Here is a 19,756-nt window from a genome sequence, read left to right on the forward strand (position 1 = left end):
AGGTGTCTTCCAATTGCTGGAGTTATTCAACATTGGCCATCCCCCAGACTGCCGTCCCATATGTTATAGCAGCCTTGGTTTTTGCGGAGCATATCTTTCTGACCGTGTCGTAGCTTTTTCGCAAAACTTTTAATGCCTTGGAGACTCCTTTCCATACTCTGGGCTCTTGCTGCCACCAAGTTAGTCCAAGAGAGATTTTTATGGAAAAAAACTCCTAGGTATGAAAAACAGTCAACCACCTCGATCTTCTTTGATGCCAAATTGAACTTGGGGTGTTTCTCTCCTCTGACAGCTCCTGCTACTATTATAAGGGATTTTGATTTGTTTACTTTTAAATCTAGGGAGGCCATGAATGTTGTATACGCTGTAATTAGGGATTGTAAGGCTACCCCCGTTCTGGCCATTAAAACTGCGTCATCGGCATACGCCAATATTGGAATGGGGCTATGATCGAATTTAGGCACGTCCTTTGGTGTGGCAGAGAGGGCAGCTTCTACCCTGTTTGTTTAGATAGAAAAAAGAAACGGGTGAGTACACACCCCTGCCTTACTCCCTTTTCTATCTTGAAGGAACGTGTGCACTCCCCATTCCTGCTATACCGTATGCAAGTGGTGGCATTGGTGTACAGCTGACAAATAAATCTTATTATCAGTGGATCAATGCCCATCCCCTTCATCATAGACCACAGCCTCTGGTGGAAATCTGTGGGCTAAGGGTTATGCAGTTACATCTGTGGGCTAAGGGTTATGCAATTAAATCTGTGGGCTAAGGGTTATGCAGTTAAATCTGTGTGCTAAGGGTTATGCAGTTAAATCTGTGGGCTAAGGGTTATGCAGAGTGCTTCTGAAAAAGGTGCATAGTGGAGATATTTCCTAAGGAGAGGATAGTGGGCTGTGTTCTCAGGTTAGCGTGGAGATAGTTTCACAGGTGTGTGCCAACCACTCAGAAGGATTGTTTCATAGCTAGAGACGTGTCGAGCGTCTGTTTCTAATTTAATGGAGTCTCCTCTTCTCAGGCCATATAGCTCTATGGAAATGGTTACCATGTTGGCCAGGTAGGGAGGAATTTTCAAATGGGTAGCTTTGTATGCACTTGCAGCAGGAGCCATTGCAGATTCTTCAAGACTGGGGTGATGTGATTGAATTTCTTCTTTCCTGTAACAAGTTTGGCTGTTGAGTGCAGGATGACTTTCAGGGGGTAAATTCCAACCACAACAAGTTTATAGATGAAATGCTTGAATTTGTTTTCTCAGCCACTGGCAATCGCTCAGGCCCCTTCCCAGTCCATTGTTTTTGCATTTGGCTGGTCCAATCAGAGGTGGCATGGTGTACAAAATAACGATGGACTGGAATGCATGTCTCGAACGGGGCAGGGAAATTTGGCTGTTGCCCTCCAAAATTCCAGACTGGTGATGACGGCTTGAGTCATGGTTTTCAATTGTGTGGATGTTCCGAATTTTGAAAATTTGTTTATTTTCTTGACCTAAAGTTCGATATAGCTTGACTTGGTGAGTTTGTTTATGTGGGTTGATGGCGATAAGCACTTGTCCAAGGTGATCCAGACGGATTTAGGGGAGAGCATTGAAGTTAAAATTAATGTATTAGGATTGGATGGATACTGTTTTGAGATTTAGGGGTGATTATATAGAATTCTCTTTTCTGTGGGTTGAGCATAGGGATATTATCTGACATCCAACACTGAATTGCCTTAAGGCGTGAGTGCAGATAGACAATACGGTCTATGCATTTAAAGTTTAGATAATGTTACTTATTGTCTGGTTCTTAATGGATCTCCTTATTCCTTCATTGAAACTAGCAGTGGCTCAAGGTAGAGACTGAACAAGGTAGAGCGTAGAATCAATCCTTGCTGGTCCCCACTTAACATAGGGGAAGTTCCTGAAGGGGTTTTTGCCTCTTTTTACCATATGTTACCTCAAGGATTGGAGCGAGGTGAACCATGTAAGGTCACGATTTCTAAATCCTATTCTATTTCCAAGACACTGAGTAGTCTTTGGTGAAGCTGCTGAGAGATTAAGCAAGACCAGTAAGTAGGTTTTACCCTTATATCAAGTAGCACTTTAAGAGTAACCATTCCTGTACTAAACACAGCATTAATTCCAGACTAGCAGTCATCCCATATATGATTTATCATTGATGTAAGCAGTTAGCTGGGTAGAGACAGAACATTCGTTTGCATTCCCGCAACAGGATAAGTTAGACACAGGTCTATAGTGCAATAATTGGTTTGGGTCCAAGTTCGTTTTATTAGTACAAGATTTATCAGGCCAGTTTTCAGAATTTCAGGGAAGATTCCTTGGCTTCCTTGGTTTGTTCGAAGGGATGCAAATGACAGAAATTACACTCTTTATTGACATTTGTGTGTAACTATAAGGTCACATGTCCAAATCCTATAAGGGCTTACTCAGCCTTTCATCCTTGCCTTCCATAGTCCATAAATTGAGCATGATTAGATGAGATGTTAGTAACACTAAGTATTTGCAGCAGTACACAGTCACTCTAGTGATATGTGCAACTTAAATTCCCATATTTCATTTGTATTTGCTCACCTGTCGAGCAATCTGAGTCACCTATCCCCCTGTGCACATTTGCCAGCTGTCTAAAATGAACTGTCAGACCATGCTTTCCTGCCTACTGCATGTAATGAATTGGTATCCTAATTCCAGTTGCTACACATTTATAAGTAATTACTAGTCTAGTCTAGTAATAAAAAATTTTAAATAGCAATTGCCAGCCTAATCATGAACGTGAACCATGTTTGAATAGCTTTGCATGCTTGCCTTCAGCTGAAACTGAGCAGACCAAATTGCCTGTTAAAGACAATCTTTAAATGCCACCAGCAACATTAATTTTTATCTAAAACTATGTTTCCCAAATTTACACTTCACTGGATACTCCAGGTGTATGCATCAACTCTGAACTGCTATCAGTCCGCCTCCTACTGCCCATGGCGCTCAAGCCATACCGGTTGCAATAACGTATACATAACCTATAATACTGAAACCCGGACTCAAAAATGCATTCTCTGCAGACCAGATCTGTTGCTCACTTTCAGGCAAAATGTTCTTCTTACCAAGTTCCTTAACTCGGACCTATTTTTCCCAGGATGACTACCTCATGAATCCTAGTTCAAATCCTGGTTGACACACTGCTTGGAAAAGATCTTTCCATGATACACCCTACACCGCATTTCAATCTTCCAACCCCAGGCTGCAGCCCTAGCATCATGGAGCACTTACGTGACAACCTTACCACCCAGATCAGCTTACCCCTTGTATTCCTACACCTTGACATTTCAAACTATAGTAAGATGACCTTAGGACCACAATGACCCTGGACCATGAAACCCTCCCTAGTGCTTCACGCCTTACTTGACAAGGCACAAAGTCCACCCACAGTTTCAGACAAACTTTAGACAATTGCTTGAAGAGGCCTAATCTGTAATTTGCGCCAATCCTATAATGTTATGCCAATCAACTTGGCCTCTTTGGATCGATCGATAATTGGGTATGCAACAATGATCATTTGTTTGCAAACAACTCCCTCTTGTAATTTCATTCTCAACTGAAATAAATACTTTTTGTGCAAGGGGAGTGAGGATACAGTGCCCTGTGGATGCTTCTTTTCTACTTGAGTTTCTATAAGAGTGGATATCAGCACATCCATCTTAATAACTGCTGTTATTGTTTCTTTTAGGAACCTTGACGAGACAGTGAATGGTTGATACTAGGGGCCCAAGGCCTTTGCCATGATGGGCAACTCCAACAAGAAAGAGTAAGTTGGCTTCAATCCTCTGCTAGCCGATATGTGATGCTGCCAAGAAAAGACTGTGGGCTGGACTGTATGAGGGTAGTTGTATCATTAATTATATTGTGTATGAATGGAGTGACTGTTGGGTGTGTGGCTGGGTGCTTGTCAAAATGTTTAATGTGTGAATGTATTTTCTGTGTTTTTTTTCCCGGCTGACCGTTTCAATTTTTGGCATGTGTGTTTTGGATGTGAGGCAGTTGTTCACCAAATGTTTTATGAAGTTAAGTGTGTTTGACTTGTGTGAAAGGGTGATAAGATTCAGGCCTGTCTTTCATAAGAATGTGGATAAGTGCTTAAAGTATATGTTTAGTATAATGTTTCATGGTGAAGTAGGTTTGTGGATAGGTGTGCTGGAATTTTGGTGAATGCTTGAATTTGTGTTGTTTGTATGGGAAGAGAATGAGGAAAGGTTTATGGTCTGTGGACAACACATGGATGACATATTTGCTATAGTTGTATGGTGAGTGTTTGTAGCTATTCTGTGCCCACTCTCTACAGAAGGGTGACTACTGAATTTGAAAATTAGAATATGGCAAAATGGATTTGGAATACAAAATGTCTAGGTTTTCATAGGAAAGTTGTTTACTTCTGTTAAGTACACAAAGATGAGCAATATGCTTGGTCATTATTTTCGTATAGCAGCTCAAACCAAATTAGAAACTAAAATCCCCAGCAATAAAGAACTCCAGAGCCATGACCCCCAATGTCCAATTAGACAGTTCATTTTTCTTAACTTCACAGATCACAGCCATCTTAAACTATTTCTTTGTGTGTTGGCTGCCCTCTCTCCCCAGGCCTGAAATTTAATTGTTCCATTTTGTATAATGCTTCTAAACAGAAGACTAAATATAATCTGGTCAAGTAATACTAGCCAACTTTGATTAATGTATTGAACTTCAATCAAGAAGGGAGAGTATTTAATACATCTAGAACATACTCCTCTTTCAATAGTAATGAAATCTAATCTAAAATATTAAATATCAAACATCATATAAACATTCTAGAGTGGGATAATAATCACCTCTGTTCCCTCAATTGGAATAAAACTTTCAGGTATAAAAGCTAGGAAATGTATTCTATTTCAGCACCGGGGTGACCATTATGCTAGTTCAACCACATTTCTAGAATGTTGAATCATTTGACTAGTCTGCTGCACTCCTAATCTGATCAAGAGGTACACCTAATAGACACGGTGCCATCGCCCTTGCTTTTCTCAGAGAATGCACACCATATCTCTTCCTATCAGTGCCAGACTCTTACATAACCTATTGTACTCCCCTGACTAACCTAAGTGTCTGGACAGGAGCAAAAGGTTTAAACAAGGAAACTAACAATGTTCTTGCTCCTCTGAGTCTTGTTCTATTCTCCTACACTTTTAGACACTATATCACATTCATTTGTGGGTTATCTGGAAAGGCTGGGTATAAAACTGACCTTGCAGACATTTTAGTTCTCATAGCAATCACAAAAGTCACACCTTCCACTTTAAACAGTTTCTTGTTGAAGTACAAGGCGCTAATTTTGGATATAGGCCTCTTGTTTTACAACTGTTTGAGACAAGTTTGCATTAGCTGGCCATGTCTTCAAAATTCTGAGGACTGCATTAATATCCCAGAGGGACGTGTTTCTTGTTTCTGGAGGGAAAGAAAAATGTATCCCTTTGAGGAGATTTTTTTTTATCCAGAGGGTGTTCACAAATTAGAAGCTTGGGAACCAAATTTTGGCATGAAGAAATGGCCAATCTGAACGGATTCATCGTTCTGTAGAATATTCACTGATCCCACACAAAATTGACTACTTCAGTCACATCTGCTTCCAGCTGCTGGTCCAGGCACTAACTATCTCATCTCATTTGAGTTCTCAGAGTATAGGCTTGTTTGATGAAAAATGAAGCCTGTTAGAGTAAACCAGGCAGTTACCATTGTTCAGAGAAATGTGCCACTATGAAATTAGCTGTCCTGAAAGTGTCAATGGATGTGGATTCCTCAGAACTCTTAGTATGAAGTATTGGCGAGGTTGAAGGCCGGGCTCGGAAGACCTGGAACTACACCTGTGACCTCTAGAAAGAGTCCCTATCACCTGTTCTGCTTGTTAATGCCTTGTGTAGTAACCCAAGTTATTACGGCAAATGTAGGAACAGCTTAATGATAATGACCTCGTTAGTCCGGTAACTCCTTTCATGGTTTTTGACTGCATATGCAGATGCCAGCTTAAGAAATGTTTCAGTTGGCTAGGCAACCTTGATGAAAAGAGGTCTGCCCTGCAAGGTCCCCAGATCCACATCAATCTGGGAAATATTTGGATCTAGCATCCAGTCACTGGAATCTGACAGGAAACTGGAGTTTCAGTCTGTTCCTGGAAAGTATTCCCACATTAAACGAATGCTTTGGTCTAGACAGTAGTGGCAAACGTCCTTTGGCAGCTTTGCTAAAAACTTGGAATTCGTTCCTCCACGATAGTTGATGTAGTGCATAGTTGAAATGTTGTCCATTTTGAGAAGCTCACAAGATTTTGACTTGTATTTTGACCAAGATTTCTTTATGAATGACCTGTTAACGTGTCCTGTTAATTTGAAGCTCAAGTTCCTAGTTGGACCATATCAATAGACTTCAAGCAGCATCAAACTCCTCCACATATACTAGTGGCATTTGATTAGATGGCTCAAATCTGGTGGATATCCAAAGGTTGCTCGCCCGTTCCACACTTCTATGGTTTGAAGCCACCTCTGAAGTTCCCATGTGCCTTCATCCAATATAGGTATCATTTCCATACCAGAGAAACCCTTATGTAGATGAGCTTTTTTCAGTCTCCGTAAGACTCTCTGATGGGACTTGCAGCTCTTCTTCTTTATAACCTTGAATTGTGTGTTTGCTGAAGCTGACCTGATTTTTAAATCCTAGGAAGTCCATCACCTTATTTGGGTAAGAGTCCGGTTTTGGAACATTTGGAATATTGAGCAAGAATCCCATGTTCTCAAAAAATGTTGATGGCTAAGAATCCCTAAGAAAGCAGAACTAGTTTGACGTGGTCCGTGGAAATCATCTAAACAATCATTCTTATCCCCATAGATCTGAAATGTTCTGCCACCGCACCTGTCGCCTTGATGAAGCACTAAGGGGTGGGTGAGAGTTTGAAAGGAAAAGCTAAGAACTCCATCTTTAATGCATAGAACCCAAAGGAACTTCAAATGGGGTTGGAAGAGTACAATGGTCAAATAAGCAACTGTAAGAAAATTAGTTATTATTTGTGGAGGATGTGATATCTACCCAAGTATTAAGTCCTCCAAATCCTGTTAAGTCAAACACACAGTTTTCATAATTTAAACTTTGGTAGCTATGGCACAGAGGAAATTATGTGAACTAAAAACAGGCAAAAAGTCAAAGCACAAAAATTATTCCAAAACAAGAAGGGGGATCGGAAATATGAAGGCAAAAAGTGCAACAAAAAAAAAGTAAAGGGCCAATCAGAAATCACGGTGCACAGTTACTCGGGACATAGGTGCTAGTTCAGGTGGACCTCAATGAAGCGGAGGTTGGATACACCAAGCGAGACATCTCACTCAAAGCTTTTACCTTCTGCCTTCGTTTTATTCAGGGAAGTCGAAATCCTCCAGCAGGGCAAGGTTGACACTGTATCCGACAAAGCCCTTTCAGAGTCAGATAGCTGTTGAACAAGGTCCTGTTAAAGCCATTGGTTTTGGCGAGAAATGCTCAGAGCAGGGACAGTTACAATTTCCAGGCCACCAAAGGTTGCTTGTCAGCCGGAAAGTTTTCACCCCTTTGTCAACTCAGGATTTTGTTTTTTTGAAGTTGGTCTCTTTTTGTAGCTCAGAATCCTACAGAGGGCTAACCTGAAGCTGTATCTGGCAAGGTCCTCTTAAAATGGGATAGCTTTACCACAAGGTTCCACTGAAGCTCTGGAAGTCCCAACTTTTCACAAATTCTGGAGCAGTTCCTCTTGGTCACTTCTAAGACTTCCAGGACCTCAGGGACAGCACTTAGAAGCCAGAACACACTCCTCTAGGACCACAAGCAAGGTCCATTGCAAGTCCAGTTGAAAGTGGTCAACTGGCCACTTCAGTAAAGACCTCTTGCCACTTTTGACATCCCTGTAGCCACACAGGAGGTTAGCCAGTTGACACTTGAAGTCCACTTCTTAGTCTTGGGTACAAGTAGGAGCAGGTCCTGTTTTTTTAGGTCTTCATACAGTTTAAGGACAGAAAGTCCTGCCCCCTTTTATTCTGCCACAGGTCCAGAAAGTGTTTGGAGGAGCTGGGGCTATGGTCTACTTTTGTTCATTTTACTAGCCAGTGGGTGGGGAGGTGACTCCTGGACACTCTCTGAGCAATTGTCAAAAGGTTCTCAAAGGCAGATCTTATAAATTCTCAAATCCTGTTTGTTTTCCTTCAAACTATCCCATAGAGCCCTGCTCTCAGTAAAATCCAACATGGAAGAGCACTTTCGCCCCTAGAGGGAGATTTTGACATACCTCTGGGTGTGTTTAAGAAAATGAGCACCTCCTACCACTCAAACTTTCCAACCCAGCTCTCTCATGCCTTTACTACCTCACAGTATCACCGTTTTCTGCTGTCTTCTGACTAGTTCAGTCCTTCAAAAATGTTTTAGTTTATTGATACATTTAATTGTACATCTAATAAAATTCCCAGAAAATCACATTAGTTTGTATAACTTCCACAAGAGTTGCTACTAGAACAATGTTCAGGTTGAATCAAAGTCAATTAAATCAAGCTTAGTTAACATTAAACTGCTTGCATACAAGCTATAGCACATATGCAGATCAGTATTTTTAGATTAGCTGCGTGATCTTTTATTCGTTTTTATAGAATATAACATGTACTGCAGTTTGCTTCTACAATTTGCAGCCTAGTTAATGCCAATTGAAGATATTTTGCAGACTCTCATTGCTACATTAAACCTCTTGTGCAAACTTTATTCCATTCTGTAAAACGAATACGTTAGACACTGTCCACTTAGGTAAAGTGAACCCAAACACCCAATATCATCTTTGATTGCAACGTCTGCATACACCTGTAGACCACTGCTGGTTCAACGTGCCCCCGTCAATATTACAAAATACTGCTGCCCACGCCCACATGCCATGCATGTCCTTGTTAGGCTACCCTTTCTTAGTTTTAAGAATTGACATTTAGGAGGCTTAGTCACAGCTATAAAGTCTCGCATGTTGTCCTTTTTATCTTAAAAGATTGAACCATTATCTGAACAATTGTTTTCTTGTGTACAGTTCGTTTTGCCTGATAATACATACTGAAGGTGTTCTATAGAGCCCGACAGAAATTAGAAATTAGCTTAATGTTTACATTTCTTGAGCTCCAACATCTTTACAAATTAAATATTTCAGTGTCAATGCTATGTATTGGGTAGCCTATTTCAAATGCAGTTGGCCCAGTTGCTCGTCGGCCATAGAGATTGTAGATTACCTTTTTCAGTCAAGTCCAGCTGGTCAGTCCCCTTCATGTGACTACTTATGCTTTTATTATTTACACCATGAGTGCTGGATGTACTGAGTGGGCCCCATACTTATGAATAAAGCAATTTTTTCCTGTTACAAACTCGTGAGCCTTGGTGCTATCCAACTCCTCCTACAATATAAATTGCTCTTCAACATTAGTCCTAAAGAGGGGTAGAGGCTTCAAAGTGTCTTTTTAGACAGCCTCCCATCTCTGCTTATCTGTCTACCAGAACACCTATCTCAGCATCTCGCCTCTTAACACTCTGACTTTATTTAATGTAATAATACCCCCACTGTTCTCCTCTTAATGCACCTGCTTTCACTTCTCTTGTTTCCACACCATCTCTTTTTTTCATTCCTTCTCTTTAAATGGTTAATGGGGATTCACCATATTTTATTATCTCTTTTCTTCCATGTCTATTTTCTACTCTTCTGCTTCTCTTTCCAATTTACAAAGCATGGGCCTACCCTCATATTTCATTCCACCACTTATTGTGTATTGTCATTTCTTTGTGCCACACATCCTGGCTGATAACTTTTCTTTCTGTACTGTATTCACTTGGCTGACTCTGTCCGATAAACTCTTTGTATTGTTTTCAGAACTCCCCCCGTGCAGATGCACACCATAAGTGCTCAACTGGAGGCCCTGGCTGAGGATCTTAAGTGCTCCATTTGCCTAGATGTCTTTGAAGATCCTGTCTCCATTGACTGTGGCCACAACTTCTGCCGTGGCTGTATTGCGGCCCACTGGAGCGGCATCTCAGTACAGGGATACCGTTGTCCTGAATGTCGGCACCCCTGTCGAAAAGATCGGGTGATCCCTGACTTCCGGATAAAGAACCTTGTGGATAAGATTGTGCTTGGAGCTGCAGGAGTGGCTGTGGTGAGTTGGGTCGTAAATATTAGCGTGTGGTCCTATAAAGTTCAATGACTTCAAATGAATGAGAACATACTGTTGGTAGCTTTTGTGGTTGGGGCATCACAGATTCACTCGTTTTAATGCTCTCCCTTTTTAAGGATGTTGTGAGTTTGTCAACCTTTACATAGGTATGTGAGCTAGACATCTGGCATGTCTAGGAAAAGTCCTTTAAAGAAATCAGTGGACCTCACTGGATGTTGTATCATAATAAATTGTGGGAAAATACATGTGAGCCCCAGAATCCCCCTGATTTATACTTTTCTTCGTCTACTATTATGTTTGACTGACAAGCAAGCTACTCTTTCTTTTTGGCATCTGTATTGGGGATTGGAGGACCACTTTTCAGGTGAATATTTTTGACGGGAAGAAATCCTGTACATTTTTCTAATATTTGTTTTGGTCATATGACCTGATGGCGGCATTAAGACCATCCTTTAGGCTTTCTCTCTAATGTCCATCGAAGATTGTGATTTCTGAAGAGCACAATGTTTGTGCGGATGGTTTGTCTCGTGGTCTTGAGGCAGGGGATCGAAATCCTTGCAGAACGCTCTTTCCAAAGAATTCAAGATCCAGGCAGGAGACCATGTTGAAGGGGAAATGTGGAAGTCTGATGAAGACATGGTGGCAGCTCCCAACAAGATGAATGTTGACATTGAAGACTACTGACTCAAATGTGTGATTCTAGAAAAACCCTGTAGTAGCGGCAAAGAAAATAGTCCCCTACAGGAGCCTGTCCTCCTCAAGAAAACACTGGTCCCATAACTCTGCTTCATCTGTTGTGAAATCTTCAGCCATAGGTTGTATGCGGCTTGTCTCAAAATTGGGTCATACCATACACACCTGACCTCCACCTCAAATGTGAAGGTCAAGTGATCCCATCAACTTTAAGAAACTTAGGTGCACAAGAGTTAGGTGCTGTCTGGTTAGGCATCATAATACTGGTTGACATCATTTGTGTTACTGTTTAAAGCATGGGAAATGCGGTCCTGGTGCCAACACAGCATGTGAATCTCTAACATCTGATTGGAAAACCAGTGCTTCAGGTGAGTAACATAATTTCAGTTACATAGATTATAAATCTCTCATATGCTCCATAGGATTATTGTGTATTACAGCTATGAGGATTTTTACAGAACAATATAGTAACAATCACTGGTGCGAAGCTCTTCATATATTTAGTGAGTAGCGGTATTAGTATTGGAAATATTTTTTAAATAAAAAGTGTCCAAACATAATTTTCATCACCAAAGGCCTTCTTAAATCTCTGGGATGGGATTCCTTATTTGCGCAGAAAATAATTAAAAATAATAACTTTTTTTATGTAGCGCCTCAAATCACACCTTTTTGTCACCCTTATACACTGTATGTAAATAAGAGGTGTTTCAATTACCCAATGTAATGGTATTCCATATGATTGTACTTCGAGAAGCCTTAACAGGCGTTGCCAGGTCTTGAACTCCTGACCTGCCAGTCAGTGTAGACGTGAGCAGTTGAGTGTTAACTCTTGCTGGCTTGACTTTTATACCCAGCTTGACAGGAGGGCTCTGGGGATCAAAGTTATTTTATATTGAGGGTGTATGGACAGATTGCAAATTAGATTTGATTATCCCCTTAACCAGCTCAACGCCTTACCTTGTAATGAACTATTCAGAGATGAAAATTGCGCCAAGGCTCCAAAGTCTACCTGATGCCAGCTTTGGCTGTACAAGACCAGAGTCATCAATGTACAGTTGAAAAAATGGAAATATTTGGAAAGGGCATGTCAGCGAGTAGACGCTATGAGCAGGGACATTAGAATTCTGCAATTTTGCAGCCGTGGCACTTTCTGCATACCTATGAATTTGCCCCATAATCCTACATCTGTTCCATAATCTGCGTATTTTAACAACAAATATTTCTAGCTCAGACAAAAAGTTACTAAGAATGCAGCAACACGTGTTGCTGTGCAGTAGAAGGCCCTTTCAAAGTGTTACTGTTCATCTTTCTGTTGCTTATAAGAAATAATAATTATGTGATTTGTAGAGCGCATAGCTACTCCTTGCAGTGTGTCTCAGTAGACGAGGGGTGTCCCAGTCTGATGGAAAAGCTCACTCTAGTCAAAAAGCCAGGTCTTCAACTTCTTTCTGAATAGGTGTTTGAATGGGGCTTGCCAAATTTCCACAGGCAGGGTATTCCAGGCTTTAGGTCCTAGGAGACCAAAATAACTACCTCTGGCTGTTGTCCTTTTGAATTTCGGGATGATGGCCTGTAGCTACAGCTGATCTCGGGTTTCTAGTGGGCACATAGAGTATTTACCATCAGCTGAGGGTAGTGAGGACCTTGGGGTGGAAGGGTTTAAAGAAATAACAGAGTGCTTTAAAAAAGACTCTATGTCTTATCGGAAGCCAATGTAGTTTCTGCAGCGCAGGTCTCTTAGAGGCCCACCTAGGGAGCTTCGATAGTACCCAAGCCGCCTCTTTCTGGACCCATTGTAGTCTGCTCAGACTGGCCTGGGACAAACCCACATATAGGATTTTACAGTAGTCCAGCCTGGATAGCTCCAGTGCCTGATCACATTTTTCTGGGCGGCTTCTGGTAGGAGATGGAAGTCTTTCCTCCGCCATCGCAGTATTCCAAAGCACTTCCCTGCGAGGACGGTGATCTGAGCATCAAAAGATAGTTTAGCATCAAACCAGAAGCTAGGCTTTTATCCTTGACATTAGTTGTGGATACAGGGCCTAGGTCATCGGGCCACCAGGCATTACTGCTGCATTTGGATGCCAGACTGGTGCTAATGAAGTAAAAATGCCAAAATCAGTAGGCGATACTATCACATTTTGTGCCACATTATGTGTGATAAGTTGGCCTAGTATATGCTGTCCACTAGTTAAAGTGGGCGCCTTGTACCAGTCCAAACAACCCTTATTGATGATTAGGTTAAAGACAACCTTTATTGAAAGCTATCCTAGTGGTATCTATGGAGAGCAACTTTCAGGCTAAGTCTCGAAGGAATGTAAAGCAGCTTGTTTTACCAGATTAGAACCTCCTGAATTACCAAATGAAAGGAGAACCGCACAAGGAGTATATAAAATATATGTATTTATTACTAAACACTCTCTACTAACCTCTATATCAGATTAGAGAACAAAGCACACAATATTAAATCACTAAAACGACAGTAAATAGCACAATACACAGTGTGCTCCAGGGGGAAACCAATCCATATACTAAGAAAGTGGTATAACAACCACGACTTGACTAGACACCGTGCCTAGTGTGAACACAGGCGCGAGCTCTGTACAATCCTACGGGAAAGTCGCGGTTGGAATTTTAAAGATTAAGGACACTTTGGAGAGGACTTTAAGCAAACCCAATTAAACATAGAAGGATCTAAGGCCAGCACCCTTGAGAGTACCGAGATACCCGTGTTACCTATCCCAGAGGAGCCGGGTGCATAGGGGTCAAGTGATGTCGGAAACCTTTGTCGTTTTCAATGGAGTGATGCGGAAAAGTGCTGCTGTCATGAAGATGAATAATATGCGGTGTGAACCAAGCCAGGATCCGAGGTGAGAAGAACCTTAAAGCAGAGGGGACAGAGTCTGGGTCACTTCACAGTGACTAGGGGCATGATAGACGAATGCCCACTGATGTCGGGTGCTTCAGGTGAGAAGAGGTGAAGCTTGACTCTGCAGCCACGGGGACCAGGAGACTTCGACGATGACCAAAGTCCGGAGGTGAGCTGTCCCACGAAGGATGTTGAGTGCTGAGGGGTCAGTGTCTGGATGGAACACCAACAAGCCTTGGCAACTGCAACCCACGCGGGCAGAGGAAAGATGCTTCGGTGAGGACCAGCAAGGTCCTGGGGACTCTCCAAGCTATGGAGCGTCAGGGCACGTCTGGAGCAACCAGGAAAGCCTACGGAAAGTCAAAGTTACCTTCACAGGGACCCACAGGCCAACGGACCAGGGATCGCGAAGTAACCTCGAGCTGAATCACGAAATACCAGCCTACGGAACACTTGTGGTGTGTAGGCCGGAAATCTTTGGTGGAATAACTGCTCGGGGTCAGGACTACAAGTAGCCCAAAGCACAGCCTCAGGGATTGCCAAAAAGCATATGTTGCTGCAAATGTATGCAGTACACAGGGGTTCGGGTTGCACGGTCCCCACGAGGGATACGGGCCTCAGAATTGCTGAGAGCGCAGATCAACCTCAGAGAGCTCGGGAACCCACATCCTGTGTTGCAAAAATCTTCGGAGTCCTCAGGAGCTCGGGAGATGCAAACAGGTCAGATGTGTTTTAGGTGCCTGCCTTGCAGGGGAGTAACTCCTTTACTCCAAAGGAGATTCTTCAGTCATCCAGCGTCGTGCAGATCGTCGAAGTACTTGGTTTCTGAAGCAGAGTTTAGTCCAGGTAAAATCTAAGGTCCTGTAGTCAGGGGTTCCTACTTTATACCCAATGAAGGGGTGGGATAAACTCTGGGGACCCACCTATGGGAGGGTCAGGACAGAAGGGTGGCCAAACACATGTCCTTTGTCCTGTTTTGCACCAGAGCAGGAGCAAACCGGCAACCTCCTGCACAGGGACACCAAATGTTCCACCAGTGCAGACATCAAAGCTCTCTGAGTGCACCCACCCAGCCCCAATACACTAAATCCTGTCTGGGAGGTGGTCCTACCTCCCTGTGACAGGAAACCTATTGTCAAGCCTTCCCCTGCTCGAGGTTGGCCCAGCAGCAGAAGGGCAGACACGTGTCTGTGGCTGGCAGCATCCATTTTGTGACGCCCAGGTCGAGAAAGCTGGTCCCGGGTTGCCCGGTATGTCACATTTGTCCCTCTGGGAGGATGGAATCCTACCTCCCCTGCCAGTTACTGTCAAGGAGGTATGATTCCAAGGTGTTTGACACCAAACACAACATGTTTCTATGCAGCCGTTTTAAAGTTAGCATTTACCGCGAGGTTATAATGCACTTAAGTATATATGGTTGGCTGCATCACAAACAACCCCGAAAAATAGGTTCCGAAGGCTGCAGAGGGGCTCTGCTCATGCAGGTGCACCCTTTCACATAAAACCCAGCGCCCTGCCTTCAGGATTGACAAGGCCTGCCATAGGGGTGACTGATAGGTCTATATGTTCAGTGATATAGAATAGATATAGTGAACCTATATCTAAGTAAGGGGTGCATGCACCACCTTACACAGGCTGCTGTAGCAGACCTGTGTGGTCATTTTGAATGGTCTCTCAGGGGTGGCACAGTACATGCTGTAGCCCCTGGGAGGCCTCTGGGTACCTATGCCCTGGGTACATAGTATACCGAATACTAGGGACTTATAAAGGTACCCCAGAATCCAATCTGGAGTGTACCTTAAGTACATGCAATCAATTTAGAGGAGAAAGCAGTTAGACTGGGGTCCTGGATAGCAGGATCCCAGTCAATCTAAGTCGAAAATAGTGAAACATCAGCAAAAAGTGGGGGCAACTATAAAAAGCAGATCCTACTCTCCTACATTATGAAGCATAATTCACCTTTTCTTGCAGCATACTTCATTAAACCCTGCAGCATAATGTGGTGCTCCGCTGCCGCAGACTTCCAGTGGCCCTGACTGTAAGTCACATTCATTTTTACGGAATCAGTGGCTCAGCATATTTCGTCTGAGTTCGAGCCGTGCTGTATTCAGCAGCCCTGGTCTTTGGTACTCTGAGTTGCTTTCCTATGTGCAAGTAATCTGCTGGGTAGCAAATGGCTTCGTAAATTAGTAATGAGTCAGTATTTTAAGAGCAGAGTAACAGGATACCTAAAGGAACACCAGCCTGTATTGTTTACCTGTCGCAGCAGAAGAACCACTTAGCCCTAGCGCTTCTGAGCGCATGCGTATAAAACCACAAGAATGTTTCTGTCTGGGGCAAGTCTAACTAAGCTGGCCTTCTTCAGTCAAGAGCAGACCTCGGTGTGGGGTCAGATCCAGCTCTGCAGCCCCTTTTCACCCAGATGTGCTTAACCTAGAAATAGATGCAACTGTAGAGTGCCTCTTTATCAAAGGAAGATGCAAAGTTTAAGGACATAACAGAGCAAGGGTTAGCTAAAAAAAAGAATGTACTATTTATTAGGGTGTTTGAAATTCGTGTAGTTTGCCTTTGAGTAATTATGCACAATTTCAGGGGAATTGTGCATAATAAACGAAAACTGCAAAAAAAGAGCAAATCTGACATTTATTGCTATATTTTACTGATAAATGCATCCTCGCATGTAAAAAATAGCACGAAGAACACTACTGCTGGGAACAACAGCCATTCCCACTCTTGTTGCTCATTTTGTTCCCACTCTCCCGTACTATAATTGTGCTGTGAACAGTCTCTTCATTACACAACGTGTCATAATTTCAGGAATTTCATGTAACAAGAGTAATGCAAAATTCATGAAATTCCCCGAATTATTCCTGCGTAATTTACATTTCACACAGTCCTACTGTATATCAAGGTGTTGTCTATTGCTAGTATATTTGCAACCAGCCAGCGTTCCGTTATCTCTTCGAGGTAAAGTAGCTCTGCATAGAGGTGCTGATGCTGCACTATTGAATGCATAGCTCCCTATGGAGAGGTTCCACTGCCCTCCTAGGTAAAGTGGGATGCTCCAGGCCCACACACACCCATGCACAACTGCGGCGACTCCTTTAAAAGATCTCCGTTAAAGAGCCCTCCTGTGGGGCCCGTGAGGGACTGCAGCGCCACCCCCACGAGAAGCATCGCCCTATGATGAAGCATGACATCCGCTAGGGTGTGTGAGGGCACTAAAAACTAGAGGAGAAATCCCCTCTCTACTCACATCGATTAGTTCTGCGTGTGAGCTTTAACTACCAACCTGTTTTCCCTTTTTTTTTTTTTTTTTGAAAAACCTTTATTGACATTTCAATCAATAACAAGTATGGGCCTACAACCCCCCGGGGCCGGCCGCTAAGCAGTCAGAGCAACAGAGATCAAATGTTAACACAGGCAGCACCTCTGGGAGCAGAATCTTCATGCTAATATAGTCTGGCCAGTGAAGAGCGCAGGTAGGACACCAGGATAAAAAGGGTTTTCATTTTATAATGGAAAAAGACAGAAGGATCAGGTGCCGAACAATTTCCCAACAGCGATAAGAGGCAGGCAGAATGATAAACGTAAGCAATAAACAGCAATCTATTGAATCAATGGCGCAGACACAGGAAATTCAGGATAGGGAAGAATATCATGCCCAGCTGCGCCTGCAGTCCCCTGCCCTAAAGCCCAGAGAACACCCCGGAAATTGTGGCACACATGAAAAGGCAACGATTCACAACAAAGGAGGTGTACCACGCTGATCCCAGAAAAGAGAAAACAAGAAGAATCAGAGAAGAAAAAGGAGGCCATGGAAAAAAGAGATTAAAGACTAAAGAATCCCCTCCCCCAACCCCCCACCCTGCACCTCTGCAAATGAGTACGGCCCCCCCCCCCCAGCAGTGTGCCTGTCGCCCTGGAACCAGACCCGAAATATAGAAGAAACAGGGAAAAAGGAGTAAGAAAAGAACCCCACCAGAAGGGGGGGTAGAGAGAGTATTAATAAACTGGAGGAGGGCCTTCAAAACCTGCCCCCGGCGTCTCCCTCCCGCACATTATGTTTCCCCCAAAGCAAACAGTAAGCAACACAAAATCGACCATGTCAAAGAAAGATGGGGAGCCTTTTGCACCTACTATACCGACTGTTATACCATGAGAGCACGCAACCCGGAGCCCGCCCACCTATTAGCCGACCACCACTGAAAAAGCATTCTTATCCTTGGCCACTCTTGGCAAATCCGCCCATGCATACCCCTCGACCCGGCGCCATGTCCAATGCTACACGGTAAAGGAGCGTCCAAAAACGACCAGGAAGCGACGCACCCCGGTGGGGTGGAAGTCTCTGAGTACCAACCCAGTCAGCATTATGGAGGAACGTCTTTCCCAGTGCTGCCCCAGGATCTGCACTGCACACAAGGTCCAGGAAGGCGGAATCAGCCAGAGTAGACAACCGTTGCTTGAGTTTTCCCAGGGTCGCCAGAGGCCGCACACCGGACAAGGCCACCCCCCCCCCACTCAGGTCCAATACCTCCGGGACAGATCAGATCCACAGCCGGCCGATCACACAATAGTAGACTGTCCGGAGTTTCCAGCTGGTCACTAGGCACAGGGGTGGCCCCGACGTTGTCGTCCTGAGTGCAGTGCAGGAAGTCCCTGTGTATCGGAGGACAGGCAGGCCGCAACTGTCCCAACGCTGATGCCACACCATCAAGCCTACTCCCCAATACCCAAACGCCATGAAGCAAGGTGGAATGAAGGGCACCGAGAGCCTCGAGAAGGTCCCGGTACCCCAGCACAGCTCTCTGCGATCGCTCCGCTACGCTCCCCAGAGTCGCACACTCCCGATCCTGCTGTGACCTGGTGGACAGGATGGTAGACTTCATCGTGACAAGATGGCCGCCGGGTAGGTCCAACCCGTATTGGGACCGGGACCCAGGGGCAAGCGCATCAAGGTCCATGTCGCTGGCAAACAGGGTTCCGGAGGCAGACCAAAAATGTATCCGTTATGTAGTCACGGGCAACAGTCGTCCCCACCACGGACCAGCGCCCGCGAAAATCCGGGAGCAGCCCGCAGGAATCAGGGCGGGTTACGGGCGGCGTTCGGGCAGCTCACCGTCGAAGGCAGAGGCAATCACCGGAGAGTCGTGGAACTGCCACCCCGGGCATGCACTTGTTCCGCTCCGCTTAGTGGTAGGAAGCGACCACGGCGAAATGTAGGCCGATAGTCGCACCGATCCGGCAGTCCGACTCCACCCAGTCACCAAAGGCCGCTGTTGTGAAACTGCCACCCGGCCAAGGTGTCCACTCGAGGTCCCGGCTCCAGGGCCGCACAGGCCGCAAATTGCAAATACCCGTTTCTCCGGCGGTACAGCCGCCAGAAACTTCGGAGTCACTCGATCGGTTGCCGCTCTCATTCACAAACACGGGCGCATAGCGCAGGCTGAGGATCTAATGCAGGATATCCGTGCGGGATACGGAGGTTCACGGAGCCGGGAGTCTACGCTACCGTCCCGGTCGCCATCTTGGCTCCTCCCCTGTTTTCCCTTTTGACTCACTCTGAGGAACAGCTACCCCCTGTATATGCTCCAGGATGGTACAGATTCATAGCAGCCCTCAGGGAAGAGCCTCTGCTTTCCCATCCTGGGATCCTTTGCAGCAGAGAAGTGCGTGTACTCTCCCTTACAAAGTGCCAGACCGTACTAAGAAACCTCTGTAATGTCCCATGAAGTAGCAAATGTTGGGGCTGTGCCACTAAAGCGCCAGTACTACCATGGATTGTCCTAATAAATGGACTGCAGCCCTGCTATCAGATGCTGTGCTGTCTGATTGCAGAGTAGCGGCTCTGCTGAGGTTCCTGTGCTGCCCCATTAAAAGGAAGCCAGTGCCTGACTCCTGGCTAGCTCGGAATACACACCCCGTAACACACATGCTCTAGTACCTCCTTAGGTTTCGTCCTCCTATACACGTCAC

The 19,756-nt window shown here is 44.4% G+C and overlaps 1 protein-coding gene across 1 annotated transcript in view; it reads left to right on the forward strand.

The window, feature by feature from the left end:
• The window catches only part of RNF112 (ring finger protein 112), a 231,936-nt gene that overhangs the window by 51,671 nt on the left and 160,509 nt on the right, over window positions 1-19,756 (forward strand). Inside the window, exons 2-3 of the mRNA XM_085618642.1 lie at window positions 3,714-3,791; window positions 9,918-10,200. Of these exons, the coding sequence (XP_085474768.1) occupies window positions 3,766-3,791; window positions 9,918-10,200 (309 nt within the window). The 5' untranslated portion in view covers window positions 3,714-3,765. The remainder of the gene's footprint in view (window positions 1-3,713; window positions 3,792-9,917; window positions 10,201-19,756) is intronic.

The sequence above is a fragment of the Triturus cristatus genome, chromosome 7 (genome assembly GCF_964204655.1).
Source record: "Triturus cristatus chromosome 7, aTriCri1.1, whole genome shotgun sequence".
NCBI lineage: Eukaryota > Metazoa > Chordata > Amphibia > Caudata > Salamandridae > Triturus > Triturus cristatus.